We start from the raw sequence: 21,941 nt of genomic DNA, 5'->3' as shown, positions 1-21,941 counted from the left end.
AAAATCAACTAATTAATTCATTTATTTTAAACATTTTAACAATCTTTCACATCTAAAATTAATAGGAAAATTAATTATTATATTTTTTAAAATTTTAAGAACATTTTAATACATATTCAAAAATTTGTGAGACGAATTAATGAATTTCCATGTACACAGGTACCAAATAGTATTTTACCAAAGGATAATTAGGCTGTCATTCTCGTTCTCCCGAAGCAGAAAACCCCCCACCCCTACCCCCTTACTTTGGCCCTGTGTCCCTACACCCGTCGCCGCTGCTGCTCCTCCTCCATCGCCGCTGATTCTGTCTAGCACGGTCACGACGCAGGTTTGTTTGAATAGTTGAGATTTGGTTTCTGTTTTGTTGCTGAAATTGGTGTCTCTCGACTCTTTGAATCGATTTGTATTCTGTCTACGAAATGCCGAGATTTGTATGTATGTATTGAGATTTGTTAAAGTTAGCATATATGTGATTTTCTGATCTTCAAGTCATTGCATTACACGGGGATACGGCATCAGAGAAGAATAAACAACCTAAATTATGAGGGATAGCATTTATCCATTTACAAGGAAGAAGAGCTAATTTTGCAGCCATATGTGATTTGATTTTTACATGTTATGCTCAAATGACAAGTAATTTTTCACATTGGCTTGTCTGAAGCTATTTCTATTTACTATTTGGTGTTCTTCTCCTTTGTTCATTGTGCTTCTACTTGGGTTCAGACTTGTGATTTTAAGTGTAGTTAATCGGGTTTGGGCATGTCGGGCAGGCAATGATAAACAGGTTTGGGATGTATTCAGATAGTCAAATATAATTTCTCACTGGGTTTGGGATGGATTCGTGATTCTGATCGTTTATTTTAAATTTCGCTGGTACCCTATCCGGTATCATTTCTAAGCAGGTCAGCTTCTGTGTAGCTCTAGATGTAGCAACCACCAACAAACAGTTTTTGCTATGTGGTCGCTATTTCTATTCTTTTCTCTAATTTATTTTGGATGGGTTTCAAGTTTTCCAATATAGGGATTTAAAGTGATGCATATACCCACGAAAGGTCCTGTTTGTTTCTTACTAATGGACATTAAGGATTGAGTCTTCTGAATTGGAGAAGGAAAAAATTATAATCAAAATGTAAAATTGAACAGAGTATCAAAGGCAAATTGAACTGCTCTTTCTTTATTATCATTTGTACTACTTGGTTGTGAAAGTTCTTTTTTGGAAGCTTGTATAGCTTGAGCAACATTGTCTTCTGGTATTCAATTGTAAATGTAAAATTTTAACAGATATTCTGGGTTCTGTGGTTTGCTTGTATGCATGACCAAATTTTTTGACACAGTCTGGAATTTTCCTCTCTCTCTCTCAACCATTTTGATAAGGTTGCAAAAGCAGTTCTACTCTTATAGACTCCCTTATGATGGAATTTTCCCCCTTAATAGCAGCTATAAGATTTAAAAAAAAAAAAAAAAAACTAAAATTGTGCCTCTGATGCAGAAGATTGAACAAGTAGTTTTGATAGTTATCTGTGGTGCTGTAAAATGAGTTCTGAGGCTTTACATGCTTTGAAGACGTATCGACAGCTTCTCAAAGCTATTAAGAAACACATTGGCAAGGAAGATTACAAGAAGCATTTCAGTGAATTCATAATGCTAGAATTCCAGAAGAACAGCAATCTGTCTGACCAATCATCCATTCAGCAGAAAATCAAGCTTGCACATGATTATACTTTTCTTCTTAATAGTGTGCACCATCACAAGGTACTGTTCTCTTTAATTGATCTAGCTGTCTCATATTACAGTTGCTTGGTTTTGAGTGGCATTGAAATTTGTTGTTATTAATATAATATCTGGCATATTAGGATTGTTTTCACTACACGAGAGTAACATAATCTAATTCTGCCACAAGGTTGATGGTGAAAAAAAAATTCCATCTCCATGTCCTCAACATAATGAAGAGACTCAGAAACACCATTAATGTTTGATGGTCTATTTCCCCCCCTGGTTTGTGGGTTCCGTAGTTTTTCCTGCTAGTAAACACCTAGTAGCTTTCCTTGTTCCTCCAGCACTATAATTTAGTAATGGAAGTCCTCTTGTTGTTAGAAATTCAATTCTGGAACTGTGTTAATGATTGTGCAGGATTTGTTGTTCTCTTACAACATTGCTGTGGACAGATCAGATGAAATGAAAAGAATACTAGGAAAATCAGCTGCAAGTGTAGGTCTTCAGCTTCCTGATGTTTATCAGTCCTGATATTCAAGAGATTTTGCTCTTCATCCTATTTGATTCAAGAAGTGCAGCTTTCAATGTACTTCAGAACCTGATTGGAGAAAATGTTCCTATTATTAGATTTCGATTGATAAGTTTTTTCTGACCAAACTCAGTTCAGTGACTTCTTGAGCCAGCTCTTGGACTTATTTTTGTCATTTTTTATGGCAAGATATGTTTCTGGTAATCTAGAAATAAAATAAAATAAAATCTTGTAGCTGTTTTTTCTCAAAGTTTGCTTTATGACTTGTCATCTTGTTAACAGTTAATTTCGTGTTCTATTCTACCGGACCACAAAGTGACAGCTGATCAACTCCATCAGATAGTTGTTTCCATATTATTTCTTTAAATCTAATGAGCTCTCGCTCTCTCCATGACCCCACTATTTACCAGAGGTTTTGAAGCTTTTACCATTTGCATGCCCATGGAGACAACCAAATCAATGAATACTTGGGACCATTGTAGAGTTGCTGGTGTGTTTGGTTTTAATTGCAAATAGTTTTCCTTAATCAGTCAGCAACAGTATAATTAAGGTTGAAAAATAATAAAATTAAGGTAAAAGATCAATTCTAGCCTCAATAGTTAATTAAATTTTAAATTTTTTTTTTCAATTAAATCCCTTGACTTTCAATTTTAGTCGAATAACTTATTAATTAATAGAGTCAATTTCAATTTTAGTCGAATAGTGTTAATTAATAGAGTCAATAAAATTAGTAAAGTAAATTTTTTTAATAAATAAAATATTAATTTTATATTTAAATAATTAAAATAAAAAATTAAATAAATTATTTATAAATAAAAAAGTATGAACACCTCAAAACCCTAAGAAAAAAAATTCCAATTTTACTTGAGCTCCATCTCTACCTTCATCATTAATATCCTCAAATCCCTAACAATCTCATTTTCTTTGCCATTATCGTCTACATACCTATCCAAAACACAAAACCCTCACCCTCTTGTTTGGAGGAATGACATCATTTATATGGTGGCAAAGAGATCCATAAGAGAAAACCTACTTCTAGGGCACAAAAGGAATTAATTGATGCTTTTTTTCTATCCAAGGTTCTATTACAACAATAAATACACCCAATTTTGTTGTTTGTTGAAGAGCACCTACTGAACTGAAAGTTTTCATTTTTTCCTTCCAATTTGATAGGACTTTCACTTAAAGAAGATAAGAGTCTTCTTGGAATATTATATTATTTTGAATCTCAATTTTTATTTTGTTCTTGGCTCTAATTCCCATTTTACTATTGAAGTTTGGTTCTTATTTTTGCTGTTGGTTTTACTCTAATTTTCGTTATTGAGTTCTTGGCTACTATGATTTCTTGTTGGATTCTTAGTCTTTCAGTTTTGTAAAATGGGATTTTTGAGATAAAAATGGAAGGTGTTCTTAATTTTTGAATTTTAAAAATTTTAAAATTTTTTAAAAGATGAATATTTTACAGAGTTGTTTGTCTATTATAGTCATGATAATAATTTCGACTTAATAGTACTAAAATTGAAAGTTAAGAGATTTAATTGAATTAAAAAAACTTTAAAGAGTTGATTGACTATTAGTTAATAGTTAAAAGGGTAAAACGAGCCTTTTACCTAAAATTTAAATTAAATAATTTAATTAAATAAATATATTCACGATCTCATGAATGTATTAAATAATGACAGAATTACTATAAGATTTTGAGTTTTTAAGAGTTTACTGATTTGTTCATATTTTAAAAATCATATAATTAAAAGGGCAATATAATCAAAAGAAGAAAAATTGTTAATAAACTTATTGTAATCTTGGTTGAAGAGCTAAATAATATAAATATTTAAAATTACAAGAGTTAAACGGTATTTTTATTTAATTCTCTTTTTTTAATTTTATTTATTGAAGTAAATGAGAAAATTGAATAAAAAAATAAAGTAAGATAGAGAGACGAAAAAAAAAAAAAAAGAGTTGGGACTTTATCTCCAACCTTGTCCCTTTTTCTCTCTTTATCTCTTTACGTGAATTTCTCTCTTTTCTCTGTTTCCCCTTCCTCTTTTTTTATTTTTTCCATGCATTTGTGAAAGTTTTATACTTTTAAAATTAAAGAGTGAAATTTTTTTATTTGCAATTCAAATACTTATATTTTTTAACTTACACTTAAATCATAAAATAAAAAATTAATAATGTGATGATAATATGTCAGACGTGAAGATTAAGTGAATATACCGTGGTGTTGACATCGATATATCACATCATCACATATAATATTATCGACCACTGTATTCTTAAAATTTTAACGGTGTGAAAATTTAGAATTTAAAATATAATAAAAATTACTTTAATTTTTAAAATGTAAAAACACAGAAATACATAGAACTAAAATATATTTTTCTTAAAAATATATCTCCCACCCAAATGTAAAGAAAATTTTCTTCCAAAAAAAGAAAAAAAAGAAAGAAGTAATTCTGAAAATAGCATGTATTTGTTGTGGACTTGTGGATGAGATCCACAACCTGCGCCATTATATGAAAGAAAAATTCATATTGAAGAACTACATTACAGCTAAAACATCTGAAATGTTCAAAGTTTCAGAGACGTGTCGTTCCTAAATCTCTTCTCCTCTGCGACATATTCCATCTTGGTTAGTTTCTTTAACTAAATATAGCAGCAGAACCAAAAGAAGAAGTTTCTCCCAAATTTAGTTAGCAGCAAACACAATCATCATCATAAAAAGGAAGAAGAAGATGGGCGCAGAAACTTTCGTAGAGGTGATTTTGGCCATCATCTTGCCTCCTATTGGTGTCTTCTTGCGTTATGGATGCGGAGTAATTATTTCTTCTCTTTAACTTAATTTCCAGTTCTAATTTGCACAATTCATTTTAAAAAAAAAAATTCAAATAAATAAAATAATTATATTAAATATTTACGAATTTCTAATTATCTAATTTGGATTATTGGGAATTAATGCAGATTGAGTTCTGGATAGATTTGTTGCTGACCTTTTTGGGATATCTTCCAGGGGTTGTATATGCCATTTATGTATTGGTTGTATAGTTAATTTTTGATATATATTTTTTATTTTTTTATTTTTTTTCTAGTTGTGGGAACATATTATTTTTCTGTTCACTATGATTGAACATATTATTTTTCTGTTTGGTTGATTTGTAATTAATGGAGGACTTGCTTGTTTTTAATTCCATTGTATTAAGACTTTCCTCTTGTTTCAAACCTTGTTTTTCTATATGCATTGTGATCTTTGTGCAATGGAAATTGTCATTTGCTTCTTGAATTTCACTCTATTATCCATATCCCAACTAAAGATTTGTTACATCTCCATCAACGAATGTTTATGGGTTGAATTTTTTATAAATACCTTATTCAATTTAAGGATATTATATAATCGAATTTGAGACTGTTTTAAATATTAAAAATAATATTTGGTAAATTTAAATAGAGGTATAAACGAATCAAACTATTTGTGAGTTATTCGATATTCGACTCGATAAAAGTTCGATCGGACTTTACTTGTTTTCTAAATAAGCGGAGTTCGAATTCACTTTTTAGACTCGTCTAATAAACGAGTTGAGTTTGAGTTTAGCATTATTCGATTCATTTAGACTCCCGAGTTCGGTTCGTTTTCAAGTTTATGAATAAGCTCGCGAGTTAACTCAGGCTCGTGAACAAGCTCATAAGTAGACTTATTCGCTAATACCAATCCTATATCCAAAATTGAAGGGATATGGAGGATCGTGGTTTCTCTATAAATGACAACTCTTCTACATTTTTTTATTAATTTTGAGATTGGGATATTTCAATTAAATTAAAAAAATTTAATTTAAAAATTTCTTAATTACATTATAATTTAAATTTTATTGTTAATTTAATTGTGTTTATAATTTAAATAAATTTGAATTATATTCGACTTGTTTATAATATAATCAAACTTAAATTTAAATTTTTTAAATAGAATTTGAGTTAGGCTCGTTAATATAATAAATAAACTTATTACGAATCGAGTTCGAATTGAATTTAAATTTAATATTTATTTTATAAATTGAGTTTAAATTTATAAATAAAATTCGAGTTGAGATTGAAGGTGAACTCGAACTTTTAAATTTATTTTCTAATCAAATCTGAACTTATTAAAATTCGACTCGACTCAGTTCGAGTACAGCTCTAAATTTGAATTATATTTTAAATTCTATTTGTTAGTTATATATTACACTGCATTTTTTTATATAGATAATTAATATATGTATTTTATATTTTTTATAATAATATTTATTTTATATATTAAATAAATAAAATTTATATATTTTATTTTTAATAGTTGCAGTTTTGAAATATAAATTAATCTTTTAACTTATATTTTATGTAAATTATTAAAATAAAAATTTTATAGATCTAAATAGGTTCGAGTATTTTTTAAATAATGATAATAATTAAATCTAAAATTGATTCATTGAATTTAAAATAAATTTTAATAGAATTTAATACAGGTTCAAATAATTAAATCAAAGGATTAAATATATGAACTTTTTTACTTATGCAAGTTGTTATTGCATTAAAAAAAACCCATTCAGCTAGAGAACACAACTCATAAAAATAGTGGCGAAATCACTTTAACACTTTGATATGATTTATTTAAAAAAATATAAATTTAAATATATTTTTATAAGATTTAAAAAAATAAATAAAAAATTATTTTATTTTATTTTAAATAAAAAATTATTTAAAAAAATAATTGAATTAAATTATTTGGAAGTTCTAGCGAAACATCAATTTCAAACGAAGTGCATGAGAAGTGGTCCGCCTTCTCTTTTCTATTTTAAAAATTTTATTTGTTTTTTTAATTTTATAATTTAAAATTAATATTTTCCCTATTTCTTTCTAAAAAATTTCAAAAAATCTTGTCTTTTTTTTTTTTTTCATTAAAAATGAAGACTTGTATTATTATGAATTGAATTAAAAGTTTTTGAAACTAATTAGGATTAGTGAAATTACTAAAAAATAATAAAATGGTAAATAAGTATAGTTTATCTCTCTTAATTTATAAATTCATGACTTTGACTTTTGCTATTTATATTAATTAAAAAATCATTTGTTATTATATAAATACTCTATTCCTCCATAATTTTTATTTATTTTATTTTTTATATATATTAAAAATATATAATTTTTTATTAATTTTTCAATTATATCTATTTTAAATAAATTAATTTATTAAATATTAAAAAATATTTTAAAAATTTTCTTAAAAATAAAAAAAAATTAAATAAAATTATAATAATCGATTTATATGTTTTTGTAATAAGTGGATAATAATTTTAAAATAACAAAAAATGGAAAGATGAATAAAAATTATGAGTGGAACGGAGTAGTAAATAATTAATTATGTAATAAAATTAAATATTAATGATTTATTAAATATTATTTAGATATTTTTTATAATATTAACTATTAAATTATTATGTTAAGTTTTTGGATAGAAATTTGTAGAAGATATATATATATATATATATCAAATTACTAAAATAGTTTTACTAAATGAATTTTATTTTTTACCACATTTTTAGTAAATTAATAAACAAATTATATTTAAAAAAATAAAGTGTCTTATAATAGACAAAAATTAAAATAAATTTATATTAATAAAACAAAAAGAGTATTAAAGTTTGTCTAACTCCAAAAGCCCAAACCACCTAACTCCAAATCCGTATCCATGGGACCTCCGGCCACTGTTGCCATCTTCATTGCAGCCACAATCGGAGAAGGAGAGGAAGAAACCCGAAATCATTGCATGCCCATAAAAGTAATTCATAAACAAACACAATCGAGCAAAGACAATTCCCTCAAGTCCAAAAACGGCAACGTAACAACCGATACAAGCAGAAACCAAAATCCAAAATAGAACATTGCCTGTAAACTTGCCACTTACACTTAGAAAAGCAATTCAAAACATAAATAGCGACAAACCTCATGGCTTCTCAAAAATCTGCGAGAGCGACGATTGCTGGACATAGTGGTTATTCTCGAATTGTTATCGTCAAGTAAGCAGAAATCTTCTTTTCAGTAAACGAAAAGAAGGCTATGAGACTGAAGCTTGCGCTCCATTGCCCACCAACAAAACTTCTTGGTCTCACTCTTATTACTCTTTTTCTTTCTAAAACCTAAAACTTCTCCCCAAAAATGTGCATTTCTTCTAAATTACACTGAATATATGAATTCAATTACAAAATTATTTCATCAAGGAAATTAAAAAAATATGAATATCCAAACTTTAACAAGAGAGAACAAATGAGTGAAAAGGAAATAATATAAGAAAAAATAAAGAGAAAAAAGAGAAAGCAAAGGATCAAAAGCTACAGCCATAACAGAGATAGAAGAAGCAGACAGTAGAAACAAGAACAACAGATTCAACAACATACAGAACATTAAACATTAAATTATCAATAATATTCAACTGAAAATCAAGACGTGTCCACAGAGAAGAGATTGAGATTCTCCATGGCCATTGCTGATTCTTGTAAATTCCTCCATTATTCAAGAACCAACCGTTGTTAGCCATCACTGGTGCTTTCCTTCTTTTGGCTATCTATCTCTCGTTTTGATGGGTTGAGATTACATATATAGAGAACAAAGGTCTAAATAAACTAAATTAATTAACGGTACAATAATTGAAAAAAATGTAAAATTAATGGAGAAATAATAATTTAGTTTCTATTGTTAAAAATGAAAAAAATGTGCAATGTTTATATGATAATGCTATGAAAACGAGTGATTGAATACAAGATCAGAGATGTTATTGGGTATCAAAAAACTAGACCAAGCCGAACCAGTAGGTTTGTTGGACTCTACGGTTTGAATCATTTTGGTTTAAAAATGGTTACAATTTTAAAATGATTTCTCTAGTTCTAATAAAGAAGGCCGGTAACTTGCTGCTTAATAAATAAGGATCACAATAAATTGGATATTTTCGCGAATTGAATCATAATAAAATAGATTTTAATGTTATAATTAAATTTGAGATAAATTCAAATTTAAAAAAATAATATCAGTTGCGGATTTAAATTTTATTTATTAAGTATCACCGGCCGAATCTATTTATATAAATAATTAATTTAATATAAAAATATATATTTTATAATAATATTATAAATTTTTTAATATATTTTTATTTTTTATCAAAGAGAATCGAGAATTGAAAGAGTAGAATAGAGAGATGTACTTTACTACCAGGTTAAAGTCTATGAGTACTTATATATTTTTATTTAAAAATTAAAATTAATTTTTTATAAAAATATTAAAATTTTTAAATGATATCTATTAATAAAAAATATTTTTTATATAAATTATTAATTAAAATATATAAATTAAATGCGTTTAAATAATACTAATTAAATTTAAAATGAATTCAAATCGTTTAAATTAATTATTGAATTCAAAACGTGTTAAAGTATTACCGATATAAATAGAATTTAAATAATTTAATTTTCGCTCATATTCTAGTCATAAACTATAGCAGTTCATAAACTAAAACCATTTGATTAGTTTCGATCCCGATCACAGATTGAACGGTCCAATTCTAATATGGTTCACAATTTGATTTAGATCATGGTTAGGATTGTCAGAAAACAAAATAAATGTATTTTTTAATTGATATATTAATTAAAATACTAATTTTTTTAATATTTTAAATTTTAAAAAATATTTTATTATTAAAAAAATATATTATATTAAATTGATATTTATGGAGCCAAAATAATTGAATTAACTTTATTTAATTTTAGAATAAAAAATTCAGAGTCTTAATTAGACTTAGTTTTAATTTTTATTTATTTAATATTTTTCATATTTTTAATATTTAAAGTATTTTAAAAAATTGGTTAAATCATTTTACATATTAAAACTTTTTTTTCTTAAATAATGAAAAATAAACTGTTTTGTTAAAAATATTTTTAATTGAATACATTTTCCATAAAGAATCTTCTGGATATAAATATTTTTCTAATATAATTTATTTACACTAATTTGTTTGATTTTCGTTTCGAGGGGTAACAAATTGGGTTTGATTCAATTTACCTCGCTTAAAATTTGATTTGTTTAGTGTTTTGGAATTTCCAAACCGATCCGATTAAGAAGGACAGAACCGTAAATGCGAAAAAACTAACTTTAGCTCAGAACCACGCCAACAAATATATAGCTCAAAGCACAGAAAGGAAATTAGGGTTCTTCTCCCTTGCGCAGCTTCTTCATCTGTACATCGACCTCTCTTCATCACTTTTCATCTTCTCTCTCTCAGAGCCAAAATGGGGTTAGATTATCTTCTATTTTATCTTTTATTTGTTATTTTCTATGTTCTTTTTATTCGTTTTTAATTGATTTTTGCATATGCGTATGGCGTATTTGGTGTATTCTTTACAAACTTCTTTCTTTTGATCTCTTTACTTATGTTTGGTTTCTGGGAAAACTGCGGAAAACAGAAGAAAAACACAGTTGCAAACAGCTTGAGTCGTTTAAATTGATTAATATTTGCTATTATATCAATGTCAGTGTGGTTTTAGGCGATTATCCTTCCTAGAAATTAGTCATTTTCGTCCATAGATTTTGATTACTTAATAGTATCCTTCATAGATTTTTTATTTTCATGGCAAATTACATATTCAGTTGAATAAGCTTTGTGGTTTACCTTTTTTGTTGTCTCGTTATTTACTATGGGCAAGTAGAGTCTCATGATATGTGCATTTAATTGCAGGAAAACTCGTGGAATGGGAGCTGCTCGTAAGCTGAAGTCCCACCGCAGGAGGCAGCGGTGGGCTGACAAAGCTTACAAGAAATCCCATCTTGGGAATGAGTGGAAGAAACCTTTTGCTGGGTCATCCCATGCCAAAGGCATTGTTCTAGAAAAAATGTGAGAATTACTTTCTCCCTTTGTATTGCTTAGATTGTGGCCTCATTCATAATGCTACAAATATTCATTGACTTGTGCAGTGGAATTGAAGCCAAGCAGCCAAACTCTGCTATCAGAAAATGTGCTCGTGTTCAGCTGATCAAGAATGGGAAGAAGATTGCTGCCTTTGTACCAAACGATGGTTGCTTAAACTACATCGAGGAAAATGTAAGCTTTCAATGTCTGAAAGGGGTAGAAAGTTTATACAGGAACAAAGTGAAAAATTTTAATTACACATTGAACATCTTAACAATGTCACGTTCTAAATTTTCAGTTGTTCTGGGGAGGAGAATCTAGATACCTTATGCATTATTCCCTGTTCAATTTTAGTACCATTAGTGTGGCGGATTTTTCTTTTCCCTATGTTTTTACTTTAATTGCATGTGCACGGGTTTGAATCCTGCTAGATTATTGTTGTGTTTCCCTTTCGTGCTATCCTGATGAACGTTGATTGGTACAGGATGAAGTATTGATTGCTGGATTTGGACGGAAGGGGCATGCAGTTGGAGATATTCCTGGAGTTAGGTTCAAGGTTGTGAAGGTTTCTGGTGTCTCTCTTCTGGCATTGTTCAAAGAGAAGAAGGAAAAGCCTAGGTCATAGGTTTTATTGAAGAGTTTTCCAATCCATGGTGCTCTTATAGTGAGCATCATGTAATGCAGAATTATGTGAACATCTTACCTCTTAAGTTAGAAGTTGAGCCTGTTTTGCTTGAGAATTCAAAATTTTGGAATAGTAAGTAGTTTACGAGGTGATACTATGTTGGTTTTTGTGTGAGCCAGCTGCAAGTGGTTATTGTGTATGCCTTGGCTGTCTTATTGTTGCTTTGCGTTCTCCATTATGTTCATCTCTAACTTGAGCAAAACTCGAGCATAAAACCACTGAAGAGTTTTACATCCCTAAATAATGCTGACATATTGGTTCATGTTATTCGTTCAATGCTAACTTGTTTCAAAGTCTTTCAAGAATGCACAGTATTACAGGGCTATTAAACAATACTAATCGTTTTAGCGGCTAATGGCTAAATGTTGAAGGGAATAGCATTTAATAATCAACTATTTAATCACTCTTGATAGTGTTTGATTAAATTGATAAATTCTAAACACTAGTTTAGAAGTTGTTGCCCAACTGGACACGTGGTATTGAAGAACAGAAACCGCAAATTTGTGTAGACTTGTGATGTTAAGGCATATTTTGAAGACATCCATGCTAAGATGCCCTGATTATCATCCTGTGTATTCCAGCAAAAGGCTAGAGAGAAAGAGGATGAAGCCCAAGTGAAATCACTAGCTTTTTTTCAGGGCACAGGGATCTTGTTTCAAGAATACCTGATCACCAGGAAACATGTTTGAAAAGGATAAAGTGTTCAACCGATTCTGTAATTTGCGAAAAAAGGATAAAGAGTTCAACCGATTCTGTAATTTGCAAAAAAAGTTGAATTTTTACATAATTAACAGATTGATTTTTGTATTTTTAAAGCTTAAATCTTCTTTTCAAATTAAAGTCTCTCCATTCATTTTTATTATTAAAAGTGTGGAAATATTTTTATAAATGAATAAATCATATACTTGAGATCTTATATTTTAATATAATTAATAAATTAATTTTTATATTTTTTAAAAATATATTTAAATTCCTTTAAAATCACTCCATTCTCATCTATTATAATTAAATATTTTATTTTTTTTTAAAAATACTTAAATTCTCGTTAACTTTTGTCTATACTATTTTATTTAACTAATTTTTAATATTTTTTATTTTTTAATTTCTATTCATTAAAATATTTCAATACTTATAATTTCAAAACTTTCAAAAAATATTTACAATTTAAATTGGTATTAAATAACAAGTAGGTTGTAAATTTTTATAAAGAGTTTTAAAAAGAAACTGTACATTCAGACTAGTTTTGAACATAATATTTATAATACAGTGAACAATATAATTTTAAACGGATTAAATATAGAAATATTTAAAAATTTAGTTTTAAAAATACAAAAATTAATCTATCAATTATACTAAAATTTAAAAATAAAAATATAGACTACACAATATAAAATTATCACCTATATTAAAAAAAATTTAAGTGTTCATAAAAATATTTTAGGTATTTATAAATAGAAAGAATTCTAATTAGAACAAAATGATTATATCAGGATTTAAATATTCGATTTTAAAAATACAGAGGCCGATCTGTTAATTATATTAAAATTCAAGAATTAAAATGTAATTTATTCTAAAAATTATGTCCAGATTTAACATTTATTAGCAAGTTCTGTCAAATAAATTATTATTTATCTTCATGCACAATTCGCACTATAATCATTTGTTGAGATCATCAATAAAAGATAGTTCAATAATACAAAATTATCTTACCAATTTACAGCATATTCACTCAACAGCTGCCACTTCATGCAAGAAATCATATGTACAAATTGGCACAGCTTTTATAATTTCTCTTGTTGATCTCCTATTAAAGAATGAAACATTGCTTCTTCTGCCATGTCAAATAACCCACTTCAGTAGGAGCTGTAAGCTTTTGACAGTCATTCAAGCCCTCGCTCTTGTGCTACATATAATCACCATACTCAAAGAAAGCTTTAAAAACCAAATAATTTTGCAAATTTTCTAATCAATCCTCACACTTCAAAAAGATGAAGATACCAGTGCAACATACTTGAAAATATTCTAGATTCTAAACTATGAACAGGGGCCCTTACTTACTTTGGATGCTGTAATCAAATCTCAGCTAAAATCAATGGCTCCCATACGTTGACTGAGATCATCAACTTGATTTGCCAAACTACCTATATTTTCTTTGTTATTTTCACCAAGTCTATGCACATTATTTTCAGGGCATATCACTCTCATATCTTCACGCTCTTTCAAAGGTTGCTTCTTCTCACATGAGTAGATCTTCCCCTCATTCTCAGCACCCGTTTTACTCAAAGGTCCTGTCGAGGTTCCTGCCAAGCGATGCTTGCCATATCTTGTTCTATTTGCTGATCCACTGGCATTGTTAATACCAATTCCACTTTTGGATGAAGTTTCCTGTACACCAGACTGAAATTTCAGACCTCCATCTTGTGCTAAAACAGCAGAATTTTCCTGTAAATAGAAAATTTCTTCACACAATTACAGCTGTTGATTGATAAAGAATATGCATTCCTACTTATCAGGAAAAAGAAATATACATTCCTACTTATCAGGAAAAAGATCATAAATATATAACTAACCGCATCAAAAAATCCTATCTTTGGCGATGGCATTCGAAGACCTGAAGGTGTTGGTTTTCTTGAAACGTTTGGAGAACCAGTACTTGTACACATTAAGACATTGTTGAACTGAATATCCATGAGCTTGGTTTCATGAATTTCATGGCCCAAGGTTTTACCATACCTAGGCCTTTCAGAATCTGATGCTTTAGAGGAACTAAAGTCAAAAGAAATCTCTCTCAATGGAGTATTTACAAGACTAGCAGCAGAACTTTTTGATCTCTGATTGATAGATGTTGATGATGATTCTGAGGACCAACCATCAATGGAACTGGCAGGTGATATATAAGAGGACAACTTGGGTGTGGACGGTAAACAAATAGAATCACTAGAACTCACCAACTTGGTTTTATTTTTAACCAAGTATTTTAACGGAGCTCTAACGCTTGAGCCGCAAGCAGCCAACCGAGAATCAGTTGTTCTCCTTCGAGGGTTTGAAGGAGATTTACCAGTGAAATCACCTGAAGCATAACAAAACCCCATAAACTCATTTTTTGCAGCAGGCAAAACTGAAGAAGGTGATTTAGTGGATGGCTTTGAACTAGAAATAATATTGCAAGACTCCCGTAAACACATTTTCTTTGACATGGCGATACCTTCCCCTGTAACAATCAAACAGAGGTTGTCACTTATGACAGTTAATCTACTTTCCATTCTATTGGGAAGGAAAAAAGAAAAACGAAAAAGAAGAAGCAACTTTCTGTGGACAAGAAATCTGAACTTTTAAGATCTTTACCGCAGGTAGAATTTGTAGCCTTATTATCCAGTTTAACGTGATTTGTACCCAAAGAAGCCCTTTTGCTGGGAATTATTGATGAAGGGTTAGCACGAGCAGATACCTTTGGAGGCTTAACAGAAGAGGATTTGGATTCTCCACTTGAACCAGCATACTTTGGTGGCTTAACAGAAGAAGGTTTGTAATTGATGTTAATTCAGACATGCTCAAAACTATTCCTTCCATTGTATAATAACACTGGCTACTCACCTATGCATCAACTTGGTTTATGGCTATAACACAAATATTGCGAGTTTCAATCATGAGCAATTCCAGAGATGCATAGGCGAGTCCCCCATAAAAAGTGACACAGCAGATATGAACCATAACAAATTAAAGACAATCATGTCGAGAACTTACTTTTAATCTAGATGAAGAATCTGGTGTTTTCGAAGCTGAAGAAAATATCAAATCAGTACATGAAACCAAGAGCAAATGATCAACACATATACCATAAAGAAGTGAATACAGCTCTTTAAAACAAGCAGTTGACATAACACAGATAACAGAAGTAAATGGACAAGTAAAACAAATTGTAGTAATGGGATCAACTGCCAAAAACATGGATGGTAAACATAGAAAATGGGATGCACAGATCAAATTTTGTCGGTAGACCGAATAAAAAATGTCATAACTCGTTTTCAAATGGGAGACATTTTTTCCCTTTCACTCACTCTTAATGAATACAATTACTTAAAGAGAAGCGTCTCACCATGGCCATTTTGTGTTCCTTTTTCTCTTTTCAGTTTGCAAGTTGAAGTTGCCCTATTGGATGAAGCATCTCGTGACTTGTGAATGGATGCTTTTATATCATCAAAAAGATCAATCTCAAGGCTTGCAAGAGAGTAACAATCACTATTTATAGTAGAATTTGATTCTGTAGACCTCCAAATTTCCTCTTCAAACTTAGGAAAAGGAAGTGTTTCTGGCCTTTTTAATCCTCCATTTATTATAGACAACTCCTCAGCATCCAGAACTCCTAAGGAAAGAGAAAAGAGCTCAAACAGTACAACAATACATTAAATGAATGTAAAATCCCCCGAACACAGATGAAACATGAAATGGTACTTCTTAAACATGGATACCTGCACTTGTAAAAAAGGCACTATCCCAAGCTAAACTTTTTCGCAAATTACCAATTCCATTTGTTGGTGTTAATGTTGATTCAAAAGGTATAGACTTTGGTTCCATGTGGCCAGTCATATCTGAACCATTTTCCCCCATTTTACAATTAAGAGTCTCAAGCAACTCTTCTGGATCCAATACTCCTGAGTCGGTAGAGAACACATCATGGAAAAATTTTAATATTCAGAACATTTGAAGAATTTAAATTAATAAATGCACTCAGCAGGCAAGTTTCTTCAACTATAAATCGAACCTGGACTTGTGAAAAAGGCACTATCCCATGCTAAACTCTTGCGCAAATCACAACCCGATGAAGTTTGTGTAGTATCTCTATCCCTAGTATAGAGTACAGTGGAAGCATCCATATTTTGGTGATTCAGAGTCTGAATAAACCGAATGTCAACCTTACTTCTATCATCTGAAAATTCTGTGAAATTGAAGCATAGGAAAATTAATTTTGGCAACAAGAAAGAGATTGAAAGAAGGGACTCGGTTTAAAAGACAGATGCAAATAACAACTATTGCATTCATATCTACAATCTCCATGGTAAGCAGTGAAAAGCCCACGAATCAGATAAATTTTCAACAATAAATTTGATTTGTGTTTATCTTTGTGATTTCTGGAGGTTAAACTAACACTTGAACTAAAATCAACTTCCTTTTTCACGTGAGAATTGTATCAAACAGTCACAGGACAAGACCCATCACTTGTTTGGCCGTTAGATAAGAATTCATTGAATTAATCCAGAATTCAACTACCAAGACCAAGAAAGTATACATGTTAGTAACATTCATGAAACAATTCATAAAGAAGAAAAAGAAAAGAAAGATACAAGGTTAATTCACGAAAGATTCATTACCTTTGGTTCTTGGTTTAGAGAGAATACCTGAGAATTGAAATTCCTGGAAATCAATTTTGGAGGACATTTTGATGAATTGGAGGTTTCTTTCTTTGAGTTGGAATTTAATAGAATAATCAGAGAGAAAGAGAGAGGGAAAATTCAAAAAATTGAGAGAAATGAAAGAGAATTAAAGAAGGTAATTATTAGTAATTAGTGAAGGATAACTGAAGGAGCGGTATTAGCAGATTCCCTTTTTCTTCTTTTTCAAAATGGAAATATTAATAAATATAAAAAATTATTATTATTTATTAATAATATAATATAATAAAATATTATTTTAATATAAATTAAATTCCGGAAAAGCCAAAAATGAAGGAAATTCAGGCTTAACTTCTTTTTACGTAACTTTTTTTTTTTTTTTTATTTTAAATAGCGGTGCTAAAGTGATTGATTTTGTAGGTTTCTTTTGTCTTTTACTTTCCTTTTTATCATTGATCCATAAAATCTCTATAAAATTTATAAGATTAAGGCATATTTGATGTCAATATTGAGTCGGTTCAGTTTAAAATCGAATTGAATTTAATAAATTAAAAATTAAAATTTTAGTATTTATAAAAATTAAATTAAATCGATTTTGATTAGAAATTAAATTGAATCGAATCGGTCTGATTCGATTCAATTCAATTTGATTTGATCGATTTAAATTTTTAATAAATTTTTTTTATTTTTTTATATTTTATTTTTAATATTTTAAAATTTAATTAAAATATTTTAATTTTAATATGATCTAATCTCATTATATTATTAAAAATAATATACTATTATCCTTAATCGATTTGGTTCGATTTTTTTCAATTAAAATTGAACTGAATTGAAATAATTAAAATTTTTAAAATTAAAAATTAAATCAAAATAAAATAAATAAAAAAATTAAACTAAAATTTTAAATTAATTCAATTCGATCGATTTTTTCATTTTGAACGAATGCACAACTTAAGCATCATTGCGCTCTTCAAACTAATATCTAAATGTTATGAAATTTAAATTTTAGTATTAGTAAAATGAAAAATTAAAGTTAAATTAGGTATTTAATTTAATTTATTTTAAATTTTTTATTATTTAAATTAATTTTAGAATTTATATAAATTTACCATCCTTAGTCCTATTTATATTTAAATTTTAGTTTACTTGTAATTCTAAATAAAGTTATATATCTATATATAAAATGAATAGTCATTGAAAATTATAAATTACTTTTTAAAAAAATTAATTCTTTAAAATTAAAATCGGTTTTTTAAATAATTGTAAAAACCAGGAAAACCCACCTTTTTAAATAAAAATCGATCATTTGTATAAAAAAGATTAACACAAAATTTTTTTGCCTATCTTCCTCTCTGCATTTAGAAAAAAAAAAATTATAATCAACGATAAAATTTATTAATTATTTACTACTCATTAAATGAATTCACAAGATATATTTAGAAATCGTTTGTCGATCAAAATTTAATTCTTCTATTTTATTTTAAATATTTGTCGATAAAAAAATATCACTCAATTATTTAAAATTAATCTACTACTTCTCCTTCACAGTAAATTCTATTTTATTTTTTAGTTGCTAGGAAATAGTTAATGTTTCTTTCAAATTATTAATTATTTAATTTTTATTATTAACTATAGAAATTAAATAATTTTTATTTTGAAATTAGAGATCAAATAGTTAATATTTTGAAATTCTAAGAAGTAAATAATCGTACTTTTGAAATTATAATATTAAATAGTTATATTTTAAATTATGTTAAACAGTATTTGATTTAAATAAAAGAAGTGGCTCAATCAAATTAATTTATAAATTTAGTTTGATTTTTTATTTTTTTATTCAGTTTTTAATTTTAAAAATTTTAATTATATTTATTCGATTTAATTTTTATAAAATAATATATTATTTTTGATAATATAAAGAGATTAGACTATAATCAAAATGCAATATTTTAATTAAATTTTAAAATATTAAAAATAAAATTTAAAAAATAAAAAATTTATTAAAAAACTTAACTGATTAAATCGAACTGAATCAAATCGAATCAGACTAATTTAATTCAATTTAATTTTTATCTAAAATTAGATCGATATAATTTTTACGAATATTAAAATTTTAATTTTTAATTTATTTAATTCGATTTAATTTTAAACTTAACATTTTTATTATTAAGAGCTGAAATAAACATATGACTTATAATTATATTTTTAAAAATGGATTATTAAATATTTTGATTATAGTTGACGGTTCTAAAAAGAATGGATTATTAAATATTTTTTAAAAAATATGGAAATTAAATAATTAATTTTACTAAATTAATCACCCTCAAAGGTGGTAGACTCCTTCAATTGTGGAAATTTTTAATCTAAACAATTTAATTTTGATTAAATTAATTTTTCAAGTTATTGTTGACATTATCAAAGACATGGTTTAGAGAATAATTTATTAATTATATTTTATTTTAAAAATATTTTATGAATAATGTTAACACGTCGTATACTTCATTCACTAATTTTTAAAACTAATATTATAAAACCTGAGCTTTTTTAATATTATTTGATTTATTATAAAATTAAATGAAATATAAAATAAAATAAAATAAAAAACATCTTTATCCCCAAAAACAAAGAAAAACGAAAAATAACATTAAAAAAAAAACTATGAGATCAAGAAGAAAATAAAAATCCAAAATCAAAGAAGCAACAAAGAGAATATATGATCCAAGCCCTTCTTTCCTTTCCCTAATCCCTCTCCTCTCCTTTTCTCTTTCTCTTGACTTTTTCGTTCTTCCTTTCTCGTCTTCCCTTAAATATTCAATTCGCTAAATTATTTAGATTGTAACGACCCGAAAATCGGATCGCTACCGGCGCTAGAATTCAGATAGCAAACCTAACATACATCCTATCACCTGATCAAATCTCATACATGATCAAAATATTAACATAAAAACTTAAACATCTGATGTATATACCGAAGTTAACCTGTTTGCTACATAACTGGAAACACATTTTACTCCTCTAAACGACTCTGGCATTATCAAAATTCTAGATTTCAACGGAGATTCCGTCGAAAGGTAGAGATTCTGATACCGAAATCTATCCGGATATTACATAAATAGAATCAAACTGTATTAAATAAAAATTTTTAATTTAATTTGACTTTTCGTATAACGTTCTAAAAATTTCGATCATGAATGATGTCATTCTAAAAAGTAAATAATACCACTCAAAAAGCACTCGATACTTTTTATATCCATGAATACTACTATTTAAATAATTAATAAGAAATTAAAATATGTCCATGAGTATGGTGAGAAACTCAAATGAAAAATCAATTTATAGACTTATTTAGTATTATTGAAAAAATTGAAATTAAAGTGAAATATACTATAGTTTGACTTTGGTTAAAATTGGCATGGAAAAGTAATTAAATAAGCGGAGAAAATGTCTAAATATGAAAAAATTGTGAGGATAATGTCCAATTAGGGGAAATTTTGGCTAAAATGCACTTATTGATATATTTTTATTAAGAATTAATATGGATTCTTAGATTAATTAACACACATCCAATCCTAGCCATTCAAAAAGTAAAAAAGAAATTCTAGAAAAATAAAGAAAAACCATCTTCTTCCTCATTTCTTCAAGTGGCCAAACCAAGAGGAGAAATTCTTCTCCATCTTCTTCTTCTTTCCTACACTAACTCTCACCCACTTTTGACCTAAAATCAATTCTCTATCCATCCAAGTCCTTTTTGCTAGCCCCAAATCCAAGACAATGAGAGAAATAAGGAGGAAATTAAGAAAAAAAATTGTGTGAATAGTAATCAAATGTAGATATTTTAAAGGTATGTTAAGAGTTTTTTTTTATATAGAATATTTATGAATATTTCTTATAATTTTTATATGAATATTTATGGAGAATATTAAATTAATATGATTTATTTGATTATATTTTAAGAAAAATTTAAAGGAAAGAGCGAAAATTCTAAAGGGAAAGAAAAGGAAGAATAAAAAATTAAAATTTGTGGATGTTTTTGGAAGTTTAAGGTTAGTGTTCAATTTTTCTTGAATAAATTTAAGAATTTATCAATTATGTTGAATTTGAAAATTTACTATCTTGATAGAATTAAATCAAATGAATAACATTTGAGTTATATTGCATGTTTAAAGTTTGAATAAATAATAAAATTAATAAAAAGAAAATTTTGATATTAATTTATAATTTGACCAAAATTCAAGCTATGGACCAAGATGAAATTTTACTACTTTTCTTCACAGGATTGTAATTTGACTAAGATATCGTGATAATAAGAATTTATTAGACTAAGAGAAATTAGACAGAGAAAAATTAGTTTGCTCAAAATTAAGAAGATATCGTGATAATAAGAATTTATTAGATTAAGAGAAATTAGACAGAGAAAAATTAGTTTGCTCAAAATTAAGATTGAACTAAATAGGAAATATTGCTTCATATGTGTTAAATGTTGTAATTGGGTTAAATTAGGGTTAAAAGAAGTCTATTTCGGCTAAAAATGAAATTTCTTATTGGATTAAATATTTAACTAAAAATTTATTAAGGGCTAAATTGAAAATAAGCTTGTGTAATTTAAATTGTTAGTATTGAGAATTCGGATGAAAGTGACATTCAAATTTTATAGTAAAATTGACAACTTTTATTATTATTTTTGTTAATATGCTGCTTTTTCTAAAT

General features: G+C 27.6%; 4 protein-coding genes across 11 annotated transcripts; 3 read left to right on the top strand and 1 right to left on the bottom strand.

Moving 5' to 3' along the window:
- Positions 1 to 173: 173 nt before the first annotated feature.
- Positions 174 to 2,492, top strand: LOC110624137. 2 transcript variants are annotated; one of them, XM_021769243.2, is made up of 3 exons: positions 174 to 328; positions 1,490 to 1,752; positions 2,131 to 2,492. In XM_021769243.2, exons 2-3 carry the CDS (start codon positions 1,534 to 1,536, stop codon positions 2,242 to 2,244), a joined length of 333 nt encoding a protein of 110 aa, XP_021624935.1. In that variant the 5' UTR covers positions 174 to 328; positions 1,490 to 1,533; the 3' UTR covers positions 2,245 to 2,492. The 2 variants fall into 2 exon arrangements, with proteins under 2 accessions (XP_021624935.1, XP_021624936.1); XM_021769244.2 differs by having other exon boundaries at positions 185 to 328; positions 1,493 to 1,752.
- Positions 2,493 to 4,977: 2,485 nt separating this feature from the next.
- Positions 4,978 to 5,287, top strand: LOC122724920 (low temperature-induced protein lt101.2-like). The gene is made up of 2 exons (XM_043961149.1): positions 4,978 to 5,058; positions 5,204 to 5,287. The coding sequence occupies exons 1-2, from the start codon at positions 4,978 to 4,980 to the stop codon at positions 5,285 to 5,287; spliced, it is 165 nt and encodes a 54-aa protein (XP_043817084.1).
- Positions 5,288 to 10,390: 5,103 nt separating this feature from the next.
- LOC110624085 (40S ribosomal protein S23) lies at positions 10,391 to 11,983 on the top strand. The gene is made up of 4 exons (XM_021769161.2): positions 10,391 to 10,547; positions 10,989 to 11,144; positions 11,225 to 11,351; positions 11,644 to 11,983. Exons 1-4 carry the CDS (start codon positions 10,543 to 10,545, stop codon positions 11,782 to 11,784), a joined length of 429 nt encoding a protein of 142 aa, XP_021624853.1. The 5' UTR covers positions 10,391 to 10,542; the 3' UTR covers positions 11,785 to 11,983.
- A 1,544-nt stretch (positions 11,984 to 13,527) lies between these two features.
- LOC110624109 lies at positions 13,528 to 17,433 on the bottom strand. 7 transcript variants are annotated; one of them, XM_021769206.2, is made up of 8 exons: positions 17,214 to 17,433; positions 16,607 to 16,780; positions 16,314 to 16,496; positions 15,941 to 16,207; positions 15,589 to 15,623; positions 15,175 to 15,352; positions 14,415 to 15,055; positions 13,528 to 14,229 (listed from the first exon to the last, which is right to left on the bottom strand). In XM_021769206.2, exons 1-8 carry the CDS (start codon positions 17,278 to 17,280, stop codon positions 13,924 to 13,926), a joined length of 1,851 nt encoding a protein of 616 aa, XP_021624898.1. In that variant the 5' UTR covers positions 17,281 to 17,433; the 3' UTR covers positions 13,528 to 13,923. The 7 variants fall into 7 exon arrangements, with proteins under 7 accessions (XP_021624898.1, XP_021624891.1, XP_021624892.1 ...); XM_021769199.2 differs by having other exon boundaries at positions 13,528 to 14,286; positions 17,214 to 17,429; XM_021769200.2 differs by having other exon boundaries at positions 13,528 to 14,286; positions 15,175 to 15,343; positions 17,214 to 17,429.
- Between the last annotated feature and the right edge of the window lie 4,508 nt (positions 17,434 to 21,941).

This window comes from Manihot esculenta, chromosome 10 (genome assembly GCF_001659605.2).
Source record: "Manihot esculenta cultivar AM560-2 chromosome 10, M.esculenta_v8, whole genome shotgun sequence".
Lineage (NCBI taxonomy): Eukaryota > Viridiplantae > Streptophyta > Magnoliopsida > Malpighiales > Euphorbiaceae > Manihot > Manihot esculenta.
The sequence above is the reverse complement of the archived record's forward strand: the minus strand, read 5'-3'. Positions and strand labels throughout refer to the sequence as shown.

Coding starts and splice junctions, on each gene's coding strand:
- LOC110624085 (XM_021769161.2), top strand. Junction 11,145..11,224: donor GGCATTGTTCTAGAAAAAAT/GTGAGAATTACT, acceptor TGACTTGTGCAG/TGGAATTGAAGCCAAGCAGC. Junction 11,352..11,643: donor TAAACTACATCGAGGAAAAT/GTAAGCTTTCAA, acceptor TGATTGGTACAG/GATGAAGTATTGATTGCTGG.
- LOC110624109 (XM_021769199.2), bottom strand. CDS start 17,280: ATGTCCTCCAAAATTGATTTCCAGGAATTTCAATTCTCAGGTATTCTC. Junction 16,497..16,606: donor TGCCTTTTTCACAAGTCCAG/GTTCGATTTATA, acceptor CTACCGACTCAG/GAGTATTGGATCCAGAAGAG. Junction 14,287..14,414: donor AGATAGGATTTTTTGATGCG/GTTAGTTATATA, acceptor TTCTATTTACAG/GAAAATTCTGCTGTTTTAGC.
- LOC110624137 (XM_021769243.2), top strand. CDS start 1,534: ATGAGTTCTGAGGCTTTACATGCTTTGAAGACGTATCGACAGCTTCTC. Junction 1,753..2,130: donor ATAGTGTGCACCATCACAAG/GTACTGTTCTCT, acceptor ATGATTGTGCAG/GATTTGTTGTTCTCTTACAA.
- LOC122724920 (XM_043961149.1), top strand. CDS start 4,978: ATGGGCGCAGAAACTTTCGTAGAGGTGATTTTGGCCATCATCTTGCCT. Junction 5,059..5,203: donor TCTTGCGTTATGGATGCGGA/GTAATTATTTCT, acceptor GAATTAATGCAG/ATTGAGTTCTGGATAGATTT.